At 56.4% G+C, this 23,394-nt stretch overlaps 1 protein-coding gene across 2 annotated transcripts in view; it reads left to right on the top strand.

The window, feature by feature from the left end:
• Positions 1 to 23,394, top strand: part of LOC147092857 (calpain-1 catalytic subunit-like) — a 105,812-nt gene that overhangs the window by 26,108 nt on the left and 56,310 nt on the right. For both annotated transcript variants that reach the window (XM_085976114.1, XM_085976113.1), the window contains 5 exons: positions 7,026 to 7,144; positions 7,892 to 8,025; positions 16,290 to 16,458; positions 18,539 to 18,622; positions 20,533 to 20,618. In XM_085976114.1, coding sequence (XP_085832240.1) covers positions 16,369 to 16,458; positions 18,539 to 18,622; positions 20,533 to 20,618 — 260 coding nt within the window. In that variant the 5' untranslated portion in view covers positions 7,026 to 7,144; positions 7,892 to 8,025; positions 16,290 to 16,368. The remainder of the gene's footprint in view (positions 1 to 7,025; positions 7,145 to 7,891; positions 8,026 to 16,289; positions 16,459 to 18,538; positions 18,623 to 20,532; positions 20,619 to 23,394) is intronic.

Genomic DNA, 23,394 nt, shown 5'->3' with positions numbered 1-23,394 from the left:
CTCTGCTTGTAAGGAGTCGTAGAGAAGAACTGGAATAAAATCCTGGCTTCCGGAAGATTCCTCTTCATTTGCTTCTTTCGCAATTTCCTGTTGGAGTTCAGCCAAGGCTGCTATGCTATCTGCCTCTTGAAGTCTCACTGCCATCAAATCTTCTTTATTCTTGCAGTCTATCTCAGCCATTTTCCGTTTACTTTCATTTAACTGAGTGAGTAGACCCTTATTCTGGGCTGAGAGATATTGCACCTTCTCATGTAGACCATAGCACTCCTTCTCTGCTCGACATAGCTGGTTACTGCTGATTTGGTTCTGTGTTTCAAGTTCCAACATCCTTTGCTTAGCTTCTTCCAGTTTCGCCCCTATAAGCTCCTCTTGCAACACGGCCACATTATTCACATCAGGTAAAGAAGCGTTTCTCTTTTCCATGTCCAAGATTTTTTTCTGCATCTCTTTAAGTGCACACTGCGATTCAGCTTCTCTTAACCTTGCCTGCACTAGCTCCGTCTCCAATTGCAGAACAAAATCCTCAGTGTAGCGTGGTTTGCCTTTATGCTGTATCTCTAGATCATGCAAATATTCTAACTCCTGAACATCATAAGGGAGATGTGATCGGTAATTGGTCACGATGGCTCTATGGTCGCTCTCTGCTTGAGCCAGCAGGTTCTGTTGTCTTTCCAGACTCTCCCATTCGGTGTCATAGAACTTTTTCATTGTTTTCATCTCTTGTACGAGACGGTAACTTAATTGTTCTAATTGTTGTCGTACTTTGAAATAACGTTGAGTTCGAGCCCGGTGTTCCTCCGTAATGCATATGTCTGTAACTTGAACAGACTCAGAATTCTCTGTCTTTATGCACGCCATCGTTTTTCCAACCTTAGTCAGTGAGTTCATGTTAACCTTGTTTTTCATACGTGGGCTGGACTTATCGTCTTCCGGCTCAGAGTCTGAGCTGCTTGTCTGCACCGAGTCCTCACTCGTCATTGCTTGTAGGTAGTGCCATTCCATGTCTATTTTCTTGATCCACTCCCGTCCTAGAAGTGGTGGTCCTCCCTCAGGTAGTACGTACAAGTTCATTCTTGGGTGTACTTTACCCCTATCTCTCACCTTGACTCTTATTTTTCCCATGGGGTATACTTTATGCCCCGTGTATGTCTGCAATACGAACTTGGTATCTCTTAAGGGTATGTGTGGGAATAGCCGGTGGTAATCCCTTCGATTTATGACTGATACAGCTGATCCAGTGTCCAACTCCATTTTCACTTGGACTCCAGCTATTTTTAGCATGACCCAGATAGTTTGTAGGTCAGCTTCCTTACTCACATGGTGGATACTCAGACTACCCAGCTCCTGGCCGTTTGGATCTGAGTCTGGATCCTGTTCGTCTGAACTCTGCTCAGCCCCCTTGTATACCTTGTTGTACTTTTCTTGTGATGGCTTCCTTTGGTTGTTGGTCTTCTTCCCTGACCGGCATACCTTAGCGATGTGACCCAGTTTGCCACATTTCCTACATTCTTGGTTCTTAAACCAGCATTGATTCTGGTCGTGTGTTGTCTTCCCACAACGATAGCATTTTGTTGTACTCGAGGTAATTTGGTCCACCCCGAGTGCCGCCGCCTTTAGTTGCATTTCCGCCGTTCCTTTCGCTGCGGCTTCGTGTGATGCGGCTATAAGGACAGCCCTGTCAAGTGTAAGGTCGTTCTCTTCGAGTAGGCGCTTTTGCGTCCCTTCCTTGGACAATCCGCCTACGAACTTGTCTCGCAGTGCCTCTGTCAGATTCCCTCCGAACTGGCAGTATTTCGCTAGCCTACGCAGTTCGACCAAGTATTCTGCGTTGCTTTCGTCTTTCCGTTGCGTTCTTGCATAGAATTTGAATCGTTCAGCCAACATCAACGGTGTGGGGTTCAAGTGGTCCTTCAGAACAGCCACAATCTCTTCGAAAGACTGATCCGCCGGTTTAGCTGGTGCTAGTAAATCCTTCAAGAGCCCGTATGTCTTTGCGCCCATCGAGTTTAACAATGTTATCGCCTTGTCGTCTTCCTCTATTTTGTTGGCTTCACAATAGATCTCGATGCGTTCCACGTACGTGGCCCAGTCTTCTATCTCAGAATTAAAATCGTTAATATTCCCTCGCTTAGGCATCTTCCTTTCCTTGGAGCAGCACAGTATTTCTTTAAGTATTATTTATTATCTGTTTATTTCTAAAATGGCGGTTTTCCCGCGAAAATGGCGGTTTCCCGCTCTTCCCTTCTCTCTCTCTCTCTCTCTCTGCCCACTTCAATGGCAGTTAAGATGGATGTTTTTCCCGCGAAAATGGCGGTTTCCCGCTCTTCCTTTCTCTCCCCGCCCACTTCAATGGCAGTTTCCCGCCTCTGTCGTCTTCTCTGCCTAATGGCGGCTTTCCGCGTTTCTTCCTGGTGGAAGGGGTACGCTTTCCCCACAGCGGACAGGTTCAGCCGCTGGGCTGGCTCTCGCACAGCTCCCCTTACTCGGCTCTGTCTCTCTCTCCCGCCCGCACGGCTCTACCGGCGCTGGGTACACCCCGTTAACGGAGGACAGTTCAGCCGCTGGACTGGCTCTCGCGCAGTCTCTCTCTCCGTACCCGGCTCTGTCGCTCTCTCCCCCGCACGTTCGGTTCTACCGGCTCTGGGTACCCCGTTGGTGGAGAACAGTTCAGCCGCTGGGCTGGCTCTCGCGCAGTCTCTCTCCCCTTGTTCGGCTGTGTCTCTCTCCCACTCCCGCACGTTCGGTTCTACCGGCTCTGGGTACCCTGTTGGTGGAGAACAGTTCAGCCGCTGGGCTGGCTCTCGCGCAGCCTCCTTTGCTCGGCTCTGCCTCTCCCACACGCTCGGTTTCAGCGCTCCGCGGCTTCGTCGCCGCCTGGATCTTTCCCGCCGATCGCGGTCCGGCTGTCACCCGACGCCGTTGGACCCGACTTCTGACCGGCTCAGCTCCCCCTCGACCGAGGTCGAGTGCTCTGCCTTTATCCTCCGGATACTTCTACACCTTCCCCTACTCACAGTCTCTTCGGCCGCCTTGTTCCCTGCTGATCGGCTCACTCCGTACCGTGGTAGAAGGGTAGTCAGTGCCTGTTGCAGACGGAAGCTTTTGTTGCTAAGTCTTCCACCTTTCTCCTGCTGCAGCCTCGTGTTTTCTCCCAGCAGAACGACGAGGGCGGTTGCCTCTCTTCGACGCTATTCTTGCTTTGGTAGTCTTGCCGCAGGGTACGATCGGACTCGTCGCCACTGTAAAGTCTGTGGGTTGTACAGTTAATAACGACACAGACTTCAGGAGTAACAAACAAACAGGTCTTTACTATTCAGGGGTCAGGGCGAATCTGCCCCAGTTATCCTGCCACAACACTTATATACTGGTGTGGTCACTGTCGGTATTACAGTATACAGAAGCCAAACAAATAGTGCCACACCTAAAGTAGTTCTCTTAAAGGTGAACGGTTACATTCAATAGTTCCCTTAAAGGTAGACGGGTACATATACTACATGTGCCTCCTGCGGTTTTGCAACGACCATTTTTTTAAAAGATAAGGGGCGGCTCTTGTGAGCCTCTCGGCCTGGAGGTAATGCCTGCCTTGCGGGCAGACTGCGGCCTGGCGAACTCTCTGACTGGAAAGCCTGGGCTGTGAGGCCTAGGCCGAAGCCTGATACTCACTGGGGTATGTGTGAGGGGGAGGGAGAGGGAGGCACCTGTTGTCAAAAACTGGAGGCAGGCCAAGGAATGCAGGCCAACTGGGGCCTGGCTCCAACAGGCTCCAAAGGTCAACGTGGCCTATTCAGTTCACTCATTTGTTTATTCTGGAAGTTTCTTTCTTTTTAATTTGCTGTGCGCATTGTGGGATGGAAGACATTGCATTTCGGGGTCATCAAACACTCCCAGAGCATATACAGCATGGGTTAGATACAGAGTGAAGCTCCCTCTACACTGTCCCATCAAACACTCCCAGGGCAGGTACAGCACGGGTTAGATACAGAGTAAAGCTCCCTCTACACTGTCCCATCAAACACTCCCAGGGCAGGGACAGCACGGGTTAGATACAGAGTAAAGCTCCCTCTACACTGTCCCATCAAACACTCTCAGGGCAGGTACAGCATGGGTTAGATACAGAGTGAAGCTCCCTCTACACTGTCTCATCAAACACTCCCAGGGCAGGTACAGCACGGGTTAGATACAGAGTAAAGCTCCCTCTACACTGTCCCATCAAACACTCCCAGGGCAGGTACAGCATGGTTTAGATACAGAGTAAAGCTCCCTCTACACTGTCCCATCAAACACTCCCAGGGCAGGTACAGCATGGGTTAGATACAGACTAAAGCTCCCACTACACTGTCCCATCAAACACTCCCAGTGCAGGTACAGCACGGGTTAGATACAGAGTAAAGCTCCCTCTACACTGTCCCATCAAACACTCCCAGGGCAAGTACAGCACGGGTCAGATACAGCGTAAAGCTACCTCTACACTGTCCCATCAAACACTCCCAGTGCAGGTACAACACGGGTTAGATACAGATTAAAGCTCCCTCTACACTGTCCCATCAAACACCTCTAGCACAGGTACAGCATGGGTTAGATACAGAATAAAGCTCCCTCAACACTGTCCCATCAAACACTCCCAGGGCAGGTACAGAACGGGTTAGATACAGAGTAAAGCTCCCTCTACACTGTCCCATCAAACACTCCCAGGGCAGGTACAGCAGGGGTTAGATACAGAGTAAAGCTCCCTCTACACTGTCCCATCAAATACTCCCAGGGCAGGTACAGCACGGGTTAGATACAGAGTAAAGCTCCCTCTACACTGCCCCATCAAACACTCCCAGGGCAAGTACAGCACGGGTTAGATACAGCGTAAAGCTACCTCTACACTGTCCCATCAAAAACTTCCAGTGCAGGTACAGCACGGGTTAGATACAGAGTAAAGCTCCCTCTACACTGTCCCATCAAACACTCCCAGGGCAGGTACAGCACGGTTTAGATACAGAGTAAAGCTCCCTCTACACTGTCCCATCAAACACTCCCAGTGCAGGTACAGCACGGGTTAGATACAGAGTAAAGCTCCCTCTACACTGTCCCATCAAACACTCCCAGGGCAAGTACAGCACGGGTCAGATACAGCGTAAAGCTCCCTCTACACTCTCCCATCAAACACTCCCAGGGCAGGTACAGCACGGGTTAGATACAGAGTAAAGCTCCCTCTACACTGTCCCATCAAACACTCCCAGTGCAGGTACAGCACGGGTTAGATACAGAGTAAAGCTCCCTCTACACTGTCCCATCAAACACTCCCAGGGCAAGTACAGCACGGGTCAGATACAGCGTAAAGCTACCTCTACACTCTCCCATCAAACACTCCCAGTGCAGGTACAGCACGGGTTAGATACAGAGTAAAGCTCCCTCTACACTGTCCCATCAAACACTCCCAGGGCAAGTACAGCACGGGTTAGATACAGAGTAAAGCTCCCTCTACACTGTCCCATCAAACACTCCCAGTGCAGGTACAGCACGGGTTAGATACAGAGTAAAGCTCCCTCTACACTGTCCCATCAAACACTCCCAGGGCAAGTACAGCACGGGTCAGATACAGCGTAAAGCTACCTCTACACTGTCCCATCAAACACTCCCAGGGCAGGCACAGCATGTGTTAAATACAGAGTAAAGCTCCCTCTACACTGTCCCATCAAACACTCCCAGGGCAGGTGCAGCATGGGTTAAATACAGAGTAAAGCTCTCTCTACACTGTCCCATCAAACACTCCCAGGGCAGGCACAGCATGGGTTAAATACAGAGTAACGCTCCCTCTGCACTCTCCCATCAGCTGCTTGCTTTGTCTGTGTGTGGGAGCGGCAGCAGGAGTTTTTTTTAAGTCATTCTCGGGATGTGGGCGTCACTGGCAAGGTGCAGAATTTATTAGCCATCACTAATTGCCCTGAGAAGGTTGTGGTGAGCCGCCTTCTTGAACCGTTGTGCAGCGGTTTAATACAATTCAGTTTCTTGCTAGGCCACTAGAGGGCAGTTAAGGGCCAACCACGTTGGTGTTGGGGACTGGAGTCACATATCGGCCAGACCGGGTAAGGACGGTAGATTTCCTTCCCTAAACGACATTAGTGAACCGGTTGGGTTTTTACAGTCACTGTTATTGATAGCGGGTTTTGTTCTGAGCCTGTTGTCACAGTCCCACCACTCCTTGGGCTGAGGACAGTGACTCTGCCCGGGGCAGGTCCATCCTGGGGCGTTCTGTCCACTCCGAGTCTGTGGAGAAGCCACCGCCCAGTCCCGTTCACAAAGGGACAAAGATCCTGTCGGTGTTTCTCTCAGTATACCTCGCACGACCACCATTGTTCTCTGGGGAGAGGGGCAGCTCTAACAGGCTGGGCCCAAGTCAGTGGAGGAGCCCAGGGTAACACAGGCCACAGGCTGGGCCCGAGTCAGTGCAGGAACCCAGGGTTACACAGGCCACAAGCTGGGCCCGAGTCAGTGCAGGAGCCCAGGGTAACACAGGCCACAGGCTGGGCCCGAGTCAGTGCAGGAGCCCAGGGTAACACAGGCCGAGAGCAGGAGGCCCACCCCCCGAGGAGGACAGTCCCGGGCCCTGAGTGAGACACTCAGTGACACTGGGAGGGACTCCCCCCAACCCCCGTTCCACACACTCTGCTCTCTCCTCCCCCGCACCCTCCCCCATCCCCTGTACTCCACCACAACCCTCCCCTGCACTCTCCCCTCCCCTCCCCCACACTCTCCCCTCCCCTCTCCTCCCCCACACTCTCCCCTCTCCGCCCCCACATTCTCCATTCCCCTCTCCCGCACTCTCCCCTCCCCTCTCCTCTCCTCCCCCACAGTGTCCCCTCCCCTCCCCCACACTCTCCCCTCCCCTCTCCTCCCCCACACTCTCCCCTCCCCTCTCCTCCCCCACACTCTCCCCTCCCCGCTCCTCCCCCACACTCTCCCCTCCCCTCTCCTCCCCCACACTCTCCCCTCCCTGCCCCCGCCCGTTGCCCTGACCAGAGTGCTCTGTTTTCCAGGTGACTGCTGGTTGTTGGCGGCCATCGCCTCTCTGACTCTGAACGAGAAGATCCTCCATCGAGTGGTGCCCCATGGGCAGAGCTTCCAGCACCAGTACTGCGGAATCTTCCATTTCCAGGTATCCCAGGAGTGGGGGGAGTAAGGCGGGTGGGGGAGTGACGATGAGGGGGAGGGAGGTGTGGAGGGGCGGGGGAGGGAGGTGTGGAGGGGCAGGGGAGGAGTGGAGGGGCGGGGGAGGGAGGAGTGGAGGGGCGGGGGAGGGAGGAGTGGAGGGGCGGGGGAGGGAGGTGTGGAGGGGCGGGGGAGGGAGGTGTGGAGGGGCGGGGGAGGAGTGGAGGGGCGGGGAGGGAGGAGTGGAGGGGGGGAGGTGGGGAGGGAGGAGTGGAGGGGTGGGGGGGAGTGGAGGGGGGGTGGGAGGAGTGGAGGGGGGGTGGGAGGAGTGGAGGGGCGGGGGAGGAGTGGAGGGGTGGGGGGGTAGTGGAGGGGGGAGGGGGGGGGTGGAGGAGTGGAGGGGCGGGGAGGGAGCAGTGGAGGGGTGGGGGGGAGTGGAGGGGGGAGGGAGGGGTGGGAGGAGTGGAGGGGCGGGGGGGAGGAGTGAGGGGCAGGGGGGAGGAGTGGAGGAGCGGGGGGGAGGAGTGGGGGGGCAGGGGGGGAGGAGTGGAGGAGCGGGGGGGAGGAGTGGGGGGGCAGGGGGGGAGGAGTGGAGGAGCGGGGGGGGAGGAGTGGGGGGGGTTGGGGGGGGAGGAGTGGGGGGGGGTGGGGGGGGGGGGGAGGAGTGAGGGGTCGGGGGGATCTCCTATCGGCTCCCAGTCGGTTTGAAGGGGGATTGTGTGTATCGTTACCACCCCTCTCTCTCTCTCCACAGTTCTGGCAGTTCGGTGAGTGGGTGGACGTGGTCATCGATGACCGGCTCCCGGTGAAGGACGGAAAGCTGGTGTTTGTGCACTCGGCCGCAAGGAACGAGTTCTGGAGCGCACTGCTCGAGAAAGCTTACGCCAAGTGAGTCTGCACGCTCTCCACTCACACTCTCCACTCACACTCTCCGCCCACGCTCTCTGGTCACGCTCTCCGGTCACGCTCTCCGGGTCACGCTCTCCGCCCACGCTCTCCGGTCACGCTCTCCGGTCACGCTCTCCGGTCACGCTCTCCGCCCACGCTCTCCGGTCACGCTCTCCGGTCACGCTCTCCGGCCACGCTCTCTCCAGCCACGCTCTCTCGGCCACGCTCTCCGGCCACGCTCTCTCGGCCACGCTCTCTCGGCCACGCTCTCCGGTCACGCTCTCCGGTCACGTTCTCCGGCCACGCTCTCCGCCCACGCCCTCCGGTCACGCTCTCCGGCCACGCTCTCTCCAGCCACGCTCTCTCGGCCACGCTCTCCGGCCACGCTCTCTCGCCACGCTCTCTCGGCCACGCTCTCTCCGGCCACGCTCTTTCCAGCCACGCTCTCTCGGCCACGCTCTCCGGCCACGCTCTCCGGCCACGCTGTCTCCGGCCACGCTCTCCGGCCACGCTCTCTCTAGTCACGCTCTCTCGGCCACGCTCTCTCGGCCACGCTCTCCGGCCACGCTCTCCGGCCACGCTCTCTCCGGTCACGCTCTCCGGCCACGCTCTCTCCGGTCACGCTCTCCGGCCACGCTCTCTCCGGCCACACTCTCCGGCCACGCTCTCTCGGCCACGCTCTCTCGGCCACGCTCTCCGGCCACACTCTCTCCGGCCACGCTCTCCGGCCACGCTCTCCGGCCACACTCTCTCCGGCCACGCTCTCCGGCCACACTCTCCGGCCACACTCTCTAGGCCACGCTCTCTCCGGCCACGCTCTCTCCGGCCACACTCTCTCGACCACGCTCTCCGGCCACGCGCTCCGGCCACGCTCTCCGGCCACGCTCTCCGGCCACGCTCTCTCCACTCTCGCTCTCCGGCCACGCTCTCTCCACTCTCGCTCTCCGGCCTCGCTCTCTCCACTCTCGCTCTCCGGCCACGCTCTCTCCACTCTCGCTCTCCGGCCTCGCTCTCTCCACTCACGCTCTCCGGCCTCGCTCTCTCCACTCACGCTCTCCGGCCACGCTCTCTCCGCTCACGCTCTCCGGCCACGCTCTCTCCACTCACGCTCTCCGGCCACGCTCTCTCTGGTCACACTCTCCGGCCACGCTCTCTCCACTCACGCTCTCCGGCCACGCTCTCTCCACTCACGCTCTCCGGCCACGCTCTCTCCACTCACGCTCTCCGGCCACGCTCTCTCCACTCACGCTCTCCGGCCACGCTCTCTCCACTCTCGCTCTCCGGCCTCGCTCTCTCCGCTCATGCTCTCCGGCCTCGCTCTCTCCACTCACGCTCTCCGGCCACGCTCTCTCCGCTCATGCTCTCCGGCCATGCTCTCTCCGCTCATGCTCTCCGGCCACGCTCTCTCCACTCACGCTCTCCGGCCACGCTCTCTCCACTCACGCTCTCCGGCCACGCTCTCTCCACTCACACTCTCTCCGGTCACGCTCTCCGGCCACGCTCTCTCCGCTCTCGCTCTCCGGCCACGCTCTCCGGCCACGCTCTCTCCGCTCTCGCTCTCCGGCCACGCTCTCCGGCCACGCTCTCTCCGCTCTCGCTCTCCGGCCACGCTCTCTCCGCTCTCGCTCTCCGGCCACGCTCTCTCCACTCTCGCTCTCCGGCCACGCTCTCTCCACTCAACGCTCTCCGGCCACGCTCTCTCTAGTCACGCTCTCCGGCCTCGCTCTCTCCACTCTCGCTCCCCGGCCACGCTGTCTCCACTCTCGCTCTCCGGCCACGCTCTCTCCGCTCATGCTCTCCGGCCACGCTCTCTCTAGTCACGCTCTCCGGCCTCGCTCTCTCCACTCTCGCTCTCCGGCCACGCTGTCTCCACTCTCGCTCTCCGGCCACGTTCTCTCCGCTCATGCTCTCCGGCCACGCTCTCTCGGCTCATGCTCTCCGGCCACGCTCTCTCCACTCTCGCTCTCCGGCCACGCTCTCTCCACTCTCGCTCTCCGGCCTCGCTCTCTCTGGTCACACTCTCCGGCCACGCTCTCTCCACTCTCGCTCTCCGGCCACGCTCTCTCCACTCTCGCTCTCCGGCCACGCTCTCTCCACTCTCGCTCTCCGGCCACGCTCTCTCCGCTCATGCTCTCCGGCCACGCTCTCTCGGCTCTCGCTCTCCGGCCACGCTCTCTCCACTCTCGCTCTCCGGCCACGCTCTCTCCACTCTCGCTCTCCGGCCACGCTCTCTCCGCTCATGCTCTCCGGCCACGCTCTCTCGGCTCATGCTCTCCGGCCACGCTCTCTCCACTCACGCTCTCCGGCCACGCTCTCTCCGCTCATGCTCTCCGGCCACGCTCTCTCCGCTCACGCTCTCCGGCCACGCTCTCTCCACTCACGCTCTCCGGCCACGCTCTCTCCACTCACGCTCTCCGGCCACGCTCTCTCCACTCACGCTCTCCGGCCACGCTCTCGCCACTCATGCTCTCCGGCCACGCTCTCTCTAGTCACGCTCTCCGGTCACGCTCTCTCCACTCTCGCTCTCCGGTCACGCTCTCTCCACTCTCGCTCTCCGGCCACGCTCTCTCCACTCTCGCTCTCCGGCCACGCTCTCTCCGCTCATGCTCTCCGGCCACGCTCTCTCCACTCACGCTCTCCGGCCACGCTCTCTCCACTCACGCTCTCCGGCCACGCTCTCTCCACTCACGCTCTCCGGCCACGCTCTCTCCACTCACGCTCTCCGGCCACGCTCTCTCCACTCACGCTCTCCGGCCACGCTCTCTCCACTCACGCTCTCCGGCCACGCTCTCTCCACTCACGCTCTCCGGCCACGCTCTCGCCACTCATGCTCTCCGGCCATGCTCTCTCCACTCACGCTCTCCGGCCACGCTCTCTCCACTCACGCTCTCCGGCCACGCTCTCTCCACTCACGCTCTCCGGCCACGCTCTCTCCACTCACGCTCTCCGGCCACGCTCTCGCCACTCATGCTCTCCGGCCACGCTCTCTCCACTCACACTCTCCGGCCACGCTCTCCGGCCACGCTCTCTCTAGTCACGCTCTCCGGCCACGCTCTCTCCAGTCACACTCTCCGGCCACGCTCTCCGGCCACGCTCTCCGGCCACGCTCTCCGGCCACGCTCTCTCTAGTCACGCTCTCCGGCCACGCTCTCTCTAGTCACGCTCTCCGGCCACGCTCTCTCTAGTCACGCTCTCCGGCCACGCTCTCTCTGGTCACACTCTCCGGCCACGCTCTTTCCAGTCACGCTCTCCGGCCACACTCTCTCGGCCACGCTCTCCGGCCACGCTCTCTCCGCTCATGCTCTCTCCACTCATGCTCTCCAGCCACGCTCCCTCCGGCCACGCTTTCTCTGGCCATGCTGTCTCCGGTCACGCCCTCCAGCCACGCTCTCCGCTCACGCTCTCCGGCCACACACTCTGCTCATGCTCTCTGGCCATGCTGTCTCCGCTCATGCACTCCACTCACGCTCTCCGGCCACTCTCTCCGCTCTCACTCTCCGTCCATGCTCTCTGGTCACACCCTCTGGCTATGCTCTCCCTCACGGCCTCTCTCAAAGATATTGGCCTAGAAATTCATTAAGGCGCTGCCAGCTTTGCGGCCAGTTACCGCCTAAAGAGGGCTTCTGCGCCAAAAATGAGTTTGCGCTGATATTCAGCGCAGCGGTATTGGCGGCGGTAGCCGTTAGCGCTGCGCCGGCACCGATGACGTCATCGGTGTGCGCAGTGCCCCGGTTCCACCCCGAAACCGGCCCGACCCCCATACTTAGTAGCGGCGGCCTCCCCCGAAGCGGCCGCAAACAGCGACCAAAAAACGGGGCCGTGCTGTAGCCTTAGTGGGGCGCTTTAAAGGGGAAGGTGCGGCCGGCCGCTTTTTCGGCGGCCGCCTGCCCGCACCTCCTTCCCCGGCCTCCTCCACCCCCCCCCCCCGCGGCATTGCCGGCTGCTTTCCGCGAACCTGGCACTTCTCCGTGGTGCCGGGCTCATTTGCCGGCACACTCCAGCGGCGATCTCCCCGTTGCAGGCAGCTCCCCCTTAAGAGAAGGAGGAGGGCTGCACCGTTGCAGGCAGCTCCCCCTTAAGAGAAGGAGGAGGGCTGCAGTACCGCAGCCTGCTGCTCCGCAGCGGCTGGCGCAGCGGCGCCAAGAGCGCTGAAATTCAGTGTCAGTGCCCCAAGCGGAGGCGGGCACACCCTGGTATAGCGCCCGGTTCCGATTTGGGGCGCTAACACTGAATATCTGACGATCGCTAATGGCTCCCCGCCCAGTGCTAACTTTTGGGCGCGAGCGAGCTGCCCGCCCCAAAGTGAATTTCTAGGCCATTGACTTTTGCTTGGGGTCAGTTCCAGAGGGCTTGGTTTGGCCCTAGCCCCATTCCTCGTCTGTGAGTCTAGACAGTGAATGCCGGCAGGGCAATCGGCCATGGGGAGCTTCGTAACTATACCCGATCCGGTCCTCACCCGCTGGCCGTCCACACACCCTCTCCATTCAGGGGTCAGAAGACTGTGATCAAGATCCCACTCCCACTCCCACTCCCTCCCCCCCCCCCGCTCTTTCCCCATATCCCTGCAATTTATTCTCCTTCCCGTATTTATCCAATTCCCTTTTGAAGGCTACTATTGAATCTGTGTCCACCGCACTATCAGGCAGCGCATTCCAAATCCTCACCACTCGCTGCGTAAAAAAGTTTTTCCTCATGTCGCCTCTGGTTCTTTTGCCAATCGCCTTAAATCTGGGCCCTCTGGTTATCAGCCAATGGAAACAGTTTCTCTCTCTCTACTCTGTCTATAACCCTCATGATTTTGAACACCTCTATCAAATCTCCTCTTAGCCTTCTCTGCTCCAAGGAGAACAGCCCCAGCTTCTCCAGTCTCTCCACGTAACTGAAGTCCCTCATCCCTGGAACCATTCTGGTAAATCTCTCCTGCACCCTCTCCATACTGTGAGCAGTTCTGGGCTCCGCACCACAGGAAGAAATAACTGATTCACCAGACTGATACCGGGCTGAGAGGGTGAAATTACGAGGACAGATTGGCACAGCTCACAGATATAAACTGTCATTTAATCACTTTTATTGCCAGCAATAAAGCACAAACAAAAAGACAAGCCAAATTAAAAGGTGTGAGTTACAACTGCGGGGGAAACCGAGAGATAAGAAGTGAGTTTCACTATACAGTGACCTCGCCAATCTGCTTGAACAATCTGCTGGTAATGTGCATGTTGTATCCGGGGACTTGTTTACAAGAACGTGGCGGTTGGCCTCGATTGTGAAGCATTGAGGTCTTTTAACTTTCATGTCAAATATAATTACTCATTACAGCAAGGCCCATAATCACACATCCTCTTTCCTGCAAGATAAGACTCAAGAGGTGAAGACAGCGGATGCAGGCATCGCTGGCAAGGCCCAGCATTTATTGCCCATCCCTCGTTAAGAATCATAGAATAATGCAGCACAGAAGGAAGCCATTCGGCCCATTGTGCCTGCGCTGGCTCTTTGGTAGAGTTATCCAATTAGTCCGACTCTCCCCTCTCGTTTTGAAACATGTAATATTCTGAGGGGGATTGACAGGGTAGATGCTGAGAGGCTGTTTCCCCTGGCTGGGGAGTCTAGAACCAGGGGTTACAGTCTCAGGATAAGGGGTCGGCCATTTAGGACTGAGATGAGGAGAAATTTATTCCCTCAGAGGGTTGTGAATCTTTGGAATTCTCTGCCCCAGAGGGCTGTGGAGGCTCAGTCGTTGAGTATATTCAAGGCTGAGATTGATAGATTTTTGGACTCCAGAGGAATTCTACAAGATGCACTGCAGCAACTCGCCAATGCTTCTTCGACAGCACCTCCCAAACCCGCGACCTCTTCCACCTAGAAGGACAAGGGCAGCAGGCGCATGGGAACACCACCACCTCCAAGTTCCCCTCCAAGTCACACACCATCCTGACTTGGAAACATATCGCCGATCCTTCATCGTCGCTGGGTCAAAATCCTGGAACTCTCTCCCTAACAGCGCTGTGGGAGCACCTTCACCACACGGACTGCAGCGGTTCAAGAAGACGGCTCACCGCCACTTTCTCAAGGGCAACTAGGAATGGGCAATAAATGCTGGCCTTGCCAGCGACGCCTGGATCCCATAAGGATCGGCTGATATATTTCCAAGTCAGGATGGTGTGTGACTTGGAGGTGGTGGTGTTCCCATGCGCCTGCTGCCCTTGTCCTTCTAGGTGGAAGAGGTCGCGGGTTTGGGAGGTGCTGCCGAAGAAGCCTTGGCGAGTTGCTGCAGTGCATCTTGTAGATGGTACACACTGCAGCCAGGTGCGCCGGCGGTGGAGGGAGTGAACGTTTAAGGTGGGGGATGGGCTGGCGATCAAGCGGAACGTATTGTGGCGTACCGACCACAGACTCCCTACAGTATACTATTTATACGTTGAGACAGTGCATCGTGACTTTAAGACATGCATTCAAACTGCCCCTCGAGATTGCTGATAATTACACCCCTTAGCCCGCTGTCAAACATCGATTAAATTATGCAAAAACAGAGAGCATTTTAGCAACCCGACACCTGCGGCCTACAGGTGCAAATAGAATTCAGCCCAATCTGTTGGTCCCTGTGGACCTGTGAGATTAATGATAACAAGGGCAGTAATAGCTTATCACAGTCCTCAGATCCAGAATCTCACCATTCTCAATCAGTCAGTTGTCTAGAACTTCAAGAATTTTCAGTCTCCGTCTCTCTCTCTGCCCCAACCCTCTTTCTTTCTCTCTTCCCCGACCCTCTTTCTCTGCCCCGATTCTCTCTCTCTCTCTCTCTGCCTGACTCTTTCACAGAATCACAGAAACCCCACAGTGCAGATAGAGGCCATTTCGGCCCATCGAGCCCGCACCGACACATATCCCACCCGATCCCCGTAACCCCTACACCATCACATATCCCACCCTATCCCCGTAACCCCACGTATTTAATCCCCCTAACACTAAGGGTCAATTTATCATAGCCAATCAACCTAACCCGCACATCTTTGGACTGTGGGAGGAAACCGGAGCACCCGGAGGAAACCCACGCAAACACGGGGAGAATGTGCAAACTCCACACAGACAGTCACCCGAGGCCGGATTCGAACCCGGGTCCCTGGCGCTGTGAGGCAACAGTGCTAACCACTCTCTCTCTCTCTGCCCCGTCTCTCTCTCTCTGCCCCGTCTCTCTCTCTCTCTGCCCTGACTCTCTCTCTCTCTGCCTCGTCTCTCTCTCTCTCTGCCCCGACTCTCTCTCTCTCTGCCCTGACTCTCTCTCTCTCTGCCTCGTCTCTCTCTCTGCCCTGACTCTCTCTCTCTGCCTCGTCTCTCTCTCTCTCTGCCCCGACTCTCTCTCTCTCTGCCCTGACTCTCTCTCTCTCTGCCCCGACTCTCTCTCTCTCTGCCCTGACTCTCTCTCTCTGCCCCGTCTCTCTCTCTCTCTGCCCCGACTCTCTCTCTCTCTGCCCTGACTCTCTCTCTCTCTGCCCCGACTCTCTCTCTCTCTGCCCCGACTCTCTCTCTCTGCCCTGACTCTCTCTCTCTGCCCCCGACTCTCTCTCTCTCTCTTCCCCTCTCTCTCTCTCTGCCCTTTCTCTCTCTCTCTCTCTCTGCCCCGACTCTCTCTCTCTCTGCCCTGACTCTCTCTCTCTGCCTCGTCTCTCTCTCTCTCTGCCCCGACTCTCTCTCTCTGCCCTGACTCTCTCTCTCTCTGCCCTGACTCTCTCTCTCTCTGCCCTGACTCTCTCTGCCTCGTCTCTCTCTCTCTCTGCCCCGACTCTCTCTCTCTCTGCCCTGACTCTCTCTCTCTGCCTCGTCTCTCTCTCTCTCTCTGCCCCGACTCTCTCTCTCTGCCGACTCTCTCTCTCTCTCTTCCCCTCTCTCTCTCTCCGCCCTTTCTCTCTCTCTGCCCCGACTCTCTCTCTCTCCGCCCCTTTCTCTCTCTCTCTCTCTTCCCCTTCCCCTTTCTCTCTCCACCCCGACTCTCTCTCTCTCTCCGCCCCTTTCTCTCTCTCTCCGCCCTTTCTCTCTCTCTCCGCCCTTTCTCTCTCTCTCTGCCCTTTCTCTCTATCTCTCTGCCCCTGACTCTCTCTCTCTCCGCCCCTTTCTCTCTGTCTCTCTCTCTGCCCTGTCTCTCTTTCTCTTCCCCTTTTTCTCTCTCCGCCCCGTCTCTCTCTCTCTCTGCCCCCGACTCTCTCTCTCTCTCCGCCCCATCTCTCTCTCTCTCCACCCCTGACTCTCTCTCTCTCTCCCCCCCCCCACAGGTTGAGCGGTTGCTATGAAGCTCTCTCGGGTGGAAGCACGTCCGAAGGCTTTGAAGATTTCACAGGAGGGGTGACGGAAATGTACGACCTATGCAAATCTCCTTCGGATCTGTACAGAATTATCCAGAAGGCGCTGGAGCGAGGGTCCCTCATGGGCTGCTCCATCGATGTAAGTGCTCTGGGTTGGACTCGGGAATGCCTCACATGTTCTTGAACCGAGTACTAATTCCCGGGAGTTCACCATCCCGTGATTACACTCAGAGATCAGCTTAGTGACCCGGCAGCTGTTCCATATTATACATTAACAAATAATATTGTGAAACTCCCACAGACTCTTCCTGCTCCCTGTACCCTGAGTTGAAATTGTTTCCTATTCCAAAACATTCTTTCCCAGCATTTGAAAAGTGTGGGAAAGAATGACTTGCATTTATATAGCGCCTTTCACCACCTCAGGACATCCCAAAGCGCTTTACAGCCAATGAAGTACTTTTTGAAGTGTGGTCACTGTTGTAATGTAGGAAACGCAGCAGCCAATTTGCGTACAACAAGCTCCCACAAACAGCAATGTGATAATGACCAGATAATCTGTTTTTAGTGATGTTGATTGAGGGATAAATATTGGCCCCAGGACACCGGGGAGAACTCCCCTGCTCTTCTTCCAATAGTGGCCGTGGGATCTTTAACGCCCACCTGAGAGAGCAGACGGAGCCTCGGTTTAACATCTCATCCGAAAGACAGCACCTCCGACAGTGCGGCGCTCCCTCAGTACTGCCCCTCCGACAGTGCGGCGCTCCCTCAGTACTGCCCCTCCGACAGTGCGGCGCTCCCTCAGCACTGCCCCTCCGACAGTGCAGCACTCCCTCAGTACTGCCCCTCCGACAGTGCGGCGCTCCCTCAGTACTGCCCCTCCGACAGTGTGGCGCTCCCTCAGTACTGCCCCTCCGACAGTGCAGCACTCCCTCAGTACTGCCCCTTCGACAGTGCAGCACTCCCTCAGTACTGCCCCTCCGACAGTGCGGCGCTCCCTCAGTACTGCCCCTCCGACAGTGCAGCTCTCCCTCAGTACTGCCCCTCCGACAGTGCAGCACTCCCTCAGTACTGCCCCTCCGACAGTGTGGTGCTCCCTCAGTACCGCCCCTCCGACAGTGCGGCGCTCCCTCAGTACTGCCCCTCCGACAGTGCGGCGCTCCCTCAGTACTGCCCCTCCGACAGTGCGGCGCTCCCTCAGTACCGCCCCTCCGACAGTGCGGCGCTCCCTCAGTACTGCCCCTCCGACAGTGCGGCGCTCCCTCAGTACTGCCCCTCCGACAGTGCGGCGCTCCCTCAGTACTGGCACTGGGAGTGTCGGCCTGGATTATGTGCTCAAGTCTCTGGAGTGGGACTCGAACCCACGACCTGCTGATTTTAGGCTTTTCCTTCCCAAACTGGTCTCCATGCCTCCTTAATATGCCTCGTCTTCGCTCCTACTTTGTTCATCCTTGGTGGGCCCGCCCTCCTCCCCCTTTCAACCTGGGTCTCACAATAAAGATGGATGAGCTGCCACGATGGCTTAATTGGTAACTGCTGCCCAGCCTAGAACGGACAGAAGGCCCCAGGATGGACCTGCCCTGGGCAGAGTCACTGTCCTCAGCCCAGGCAGTAGTGGGACTGCGACAACAGGCGCAGATAAACCCGCTATCTGTAACAGTGACCGTAAAAACCCAACCGGTTTACTAATGTCCCTTTAGGGAAGGAAATCTACCGTCCTTATCCGGTCTGGCCGGTATGTGACTCCAATCCCCAACACCAACATGGTTGGCTCTTAACTGCCCTCTAGTGGCCTCGCCAGCCAATCCATTATATCAAACCGCTACACAACGGTTCAAGAAAGCGGCTCACCACCACCTTCTCGAGGGCAATTAGGGACGAGCAATAAATGCTGGGACTTGCCAGCGACGCCCTCATCCCCAGAATGAATTAAAAGAAGGAACAATCAGCCAGGGTTCCTGCTCCTGATTTCTCATCAGTGACCCCCCCCTGCCTGGGGGTCGGGTGAGGGAAAGATTGGCCGTGACTGCGATGTCCTCTCCCTGAGCCAGCGGAGGGGGAGGGGAGACACCCTTCAGCCTCAGATGAAAAGGGGATCCTTCCCCTCGGAATCCCTACAGGGCGTCCGGATCCCGGAGGAGACCCCGCTCTCTGCACCTCTCGGTGAATCGCCCGCTGTTAATTCAGGCCCATGATTGGTTCCTGTGGTTTTTTCCCCCCAGATAACCAGCATGTTCGACATGGAAGCTGTGACGTTCAAGAAACTGGTCAAAGGTCATGCCTACTCCCTCACCGGAGCCAAGGAGGTCAGATTCTAACCCGCTATGTCTAAAATACTCACACACGCACATATACACATACAAACACGCACACAGACAAACACACACTCACACACACACTCTCACAGACACACACTCACACACCCTCACTCTCAAACATGCACACACTTACACACACACACACACACTCACTCACAGACACACACTCAAACACCCTCACTCTCAAACATGCACACACTTATACACACACACTCACTCACTCACTCACAGACACACACTCACACACCCTCACTCTCAAACATGCACACACTTACACACACACACACACACACACACACTCACTCACTCACTCACAGACACACACTCACACACCCTCACTCTCAAACATGCACACACTTACACACACACACACGCACTCACTCACAAACACACACACACACAAACTCACACACACACTCACACTCTCACACACACACACACACACACTCACTCACACATTCACACATACACTGACACGCTCTTACTCACACACACACACTCTCTCACACACACATTCACACACACACTCACTCTCACACACACACACTCACACACTCTCACTCACACACACATTCACACACACTCACACGCTCTCACACACACACACACACACACATTCACACACACTCACTCTCACACACACACTCACTCACACACATTCACACACACTCACACACTCTCACTCACACACACATTCACACACACTCGCACGCTCTCACACACACACACACACTCTCTCTCACACACACAGACACACACTCACACACACATTCACACATACACTCACTCACACACACTCACACACTCTCACTCACACACACTCTCACACACACATTCACACACTCACTCACACACACACTCACTCACACACTCTCACTCACACACACATTCACACACACTCACTCTCACACACACACTCACACTCTCTCACACACATTCACACACACTCACTCACACGCTCTCTCATACACACACACTCACACACACACACTCTCACACACACACACATTCACACACACTCACACTCTCACACACACACTCACACTCACACACTCTCACACACTCACACACACACTCACACTCACACACTCACACTCTCACACTCACACACACACACACTCACTCACACACTCTCACTCACACACGCTCTCTCACACACACACTCTCTCACACACACACTCACACTCTCTCACACACATTCACACACACTCACTCACTCTCTCACACACACACACTCTCACACACACACATTCACACACACTCACACTCTCACACACACTCACACACTCTCACACACACACACACACTCACTCACACACTCTCTCACTCACACACTCTCTCACACACACACACTCACACTCACTCACTCACACACACACTCTCACAAACACTCACTCACACACACTCTCACTCGCGCACACACACACTCACACACACTCTCACACACACTCTCACAAACACTCACTCACACACACTCTCACTCGCGCACACACACACTCACACACACTCTCACAAACACTCACTCACACACACTCTCACTCGCGCACACACACACTCACACACACTCTCACACACACTCACAAACACTCACTCACACACACTCTCACTCGCGCACACACTCACTCACACACACTCTCACTCACACACACACTCTCACAAACACTCACTCACACACACTCTCACACACACTCACTCACACACACTCTCACTCACACACACACTCTCACAAACACTCACTCACACACACTCTCACTCGCGCACACACTCACACAGCTCGTGCGCTCCAGGTGGATTTGGCATTGATTTGTGGCGAGCTGCTCCTGATTCCTGAATCCCCTTCCTCTCGCCCCGTGCTGTTTATTGGTGACTGGCTCAAGATCCTCTCTGCTCATTCCCAGGTGTATCACCGAGGAGCTTTGGCGAAGCTGGTGCGGGTGCGGAATCCCTGGGGGGAGGTGGAGTGGACTGGAGCCTGGAGTGACAGGTACGTGGGATTCCCAGTGCTGGGCCCTTCAGGCTGGAAAGCCGTGGACGGCCTCAAACTGATGAAAGGCGTGTCCTTCTCTGCCGATTGAGCGCCGTTGGCAACAGACAGGCCGGGTTTTTGATCGTGCCCTCAGCTTCCAACGCTCGGGTCTTGGCGCTCACAGCAAAAGCAAAGTTTGTTGTTGTACCTTCACATTCCCTTCCCTTGGACAACAGTGTGAAGTAGTGGAAGGAATTACATAGAATACGCAGCACAGAAACAGGCCATTTGGCCCAACTCGTCTGTGCTGATGTTAATACGCCACACGAGTCTCCTTCTGTTCCATCCACCTCATCTCAGCCTGTCAGCATTATCTTTCTATTCCCTTTTCTCTCATGTACTCGTCTAGTTCCTTTTTGCAAACACCTGAGCGATTTCCCTCGACCACCGTTTTGGTCTCCTTATTTAAGGAGGGGTATACTTGCATTGGAGGCAGTTCAGAGAAGGTTCACAAGGTTGATTCCTGGGATGAAGGGGGTTGTCTTATGAGGAAAGGTTGAGCAGGTTTTTGTTAATTCGTTTATGGGATGTGGACGAACGGTCGGGTTTTTCAAAGCACAAGCCTGCCACCTGGTGGCAGGAAGCAATACAGCAGCGAGTCAGCGAGCAAGGTGGGTGATACACCCATAGACAGGGGGAGTGGGAGACTGGGGCCTTGATATTAAAGACTTAAATATGGGGAATGCGTCCCCTGCCCACCGCCTTTTTTTGTGGCAGTGGATATGATCGTTTGAAGTAATTTGTCTCGGAGAGGGTGCAGAGCAGATTCACCAGAATGATACCGGGGGCTAAAAGGGGTTAAATTCTGAGGACAGGTTGCCCAGACTGGGCTCGTATTCCCTCGAGTTCAGAAGATTACGGGGTGATCTAATCGAGGTGTTTAAGAAGTTGATAGAGGAGATAGAGAGAGAAACTATTTCCCCTGGTGGGGGGAGTGCAGAACAAAGCGGCATCACCTTAAAATTAGAGCCAGGCCGTTCAGGGGTGAAGTCAGGAAGCACTTCTTCACACAAAGGGCGGTGGAAACCTGGAACTCTCTCCCCCAAAAAAAGCTGTCGAGGCTGGGGGGTCAATTGAAAATGTCAAAACTGAGATTGATGGATTTTTGTTGGATAAGGGGTATTAAGGGTTACAGAGCCAGGGCGGGTAGATGGAGTTAAGATACAGATCAGCCGCAATCTGATTGAATGGCAGAACAGGCTCGAGGGGCTGAATGGCCTCCTCCTCTTCCTCTGGTCCCTAAGTGCATCCACTGTTGTTATGTAGACGTGTGCAACAGTCAATTTGCTCACAGTAAGATCCCACAAACACCTAATGTAGTGAGTCTGTTTTTGGTGATGTTGCTTGAGGGAGGAATACTGGCCCAGTTCACCGGGGGGGCGTTGGGAGAACTCCCCTGTTTTTCTTCCAATAGTGCCCATGGGATCTTTAACATCTACCTAAATGGCCTTGGCTTAACATCCCATCCGAAAGACAGCACCTCCGACAGTGCGGCGCTCCCTCAGTACTACCCCTCCGACAGTGCAGCACTCCCTCAGTACTGCCCCTCCGACAGTGCGGCGCTCCCTCAGTACTGCTCCTCCGACAGTGCGGCGCTCCCTCAGTACTGCTCCTCCGACAGTGCGGCGCTCCCTCAGTACTGCCCCTCCGACAGTGCAGCACTCCCTCAGTACTGCCCCTCCGACAGTGCGGCGCTCCCTCAATACTGCACCTCTGACAGTGCGGTGCTCCCTCAGTACTGCCCCTCCCTCAGTACTGTCCCTCCGACAGTGCGGCACTCCCTCAGTACTGCCCCTCCGACAGTGCGGCGCTCCCTCAGTACTGTCCCTCTGACAGTGCAGCGCTCCCTCAGTACTGCCACTCCGACAGTGCAGCGCTCCCTCAGTACTGCCCCTCCGACAGTGCAGCGCTCCCTCAGTACTGCCCCTCTGACAGTGCGGCGCTCCCTCAGTACTGCCACTCTGACAGTGCAGCGTTCCCTCAGTACTGCCCCTCCGACAGTGCGGCGCTCCCTCAGTACTGCTCCTCCAACAGTGCGGCGCTCCCTCAGTACTGCCCCTCCAACAGTGCAGCGCTCCCTTAGTATTGCCCCTCTGATTGTGCAGCGCTCTCTCAGTACTGCTCCTCCGACAGTGCGGCGCTCCCTCAGTACTGACCCTCCGACAGTGCAGCGCTCTCTCAGTACTGCTCCTCCGACAGTGCGGCGCTCCCTCAGTACTGACCCTCCGACAGTGCAGCGCTCTCTCAGAACTGCTCCTCCGACAGTGCAGCGCTCTCTCAGTACTACCCCTCTGACAGTGCGGCGCTCCCTCAGTACTGCACCTCCAACAGTGCAGCGCTCTTTCAGTACTGCCCCTCCGACAGTGCGGCGCTCCCTCAGCACTGTCCCTCCTACAGTGCAGCGCTTCCTCAGTACTGCACTGGGAGTGTCAGCCTAGATTATGTGCTCAAGTCTCTGGAGTGGGGCATGAACCCAAAACCTTGTGACTCAGATGTGAGAGTAGATTTTTAATTAATTCACGGGATGTGGGTGTCGCTGGCAAGGCCCAGCATTTATTGCCCATCCCTAGTTGCCCCTTGAGAAGGTGGTGGTGAGCTGCCTTCTTGAACTGCTGCAGTCCCGTGTGGTGAAGGTGCTCCCACAGTGCCGTTCGGGAGGGAGTTCCAGGATTTTGACCCAGCGACGATGAAGGAACAGCCGATCTATTTCCAACTCAGGATGGTGTGTGACTTG

Source organism: Somniosus microcephalus, unplaced genomic scaffold (assembly GCF_052327205.1).
Source record: "Somniosus microcephalus isolate GS21.2 unplaced genomic scaffold, FLI_Smic_1.0 unresolved_chr2, whole genome shotgun sequence".
Classification (NCBI taxonomy): domain Eukaryota; kingdom Metazoa; phylum Chordata; class Chondrichthyes; order Squaliformes; family Somniosidae; genus Somniosus; species Somniosus microcephalus.
Note: the sequence above shows the minus strand (reverse complement) of the source record. Positions and strands in the feature narration are given on the sequence as shown.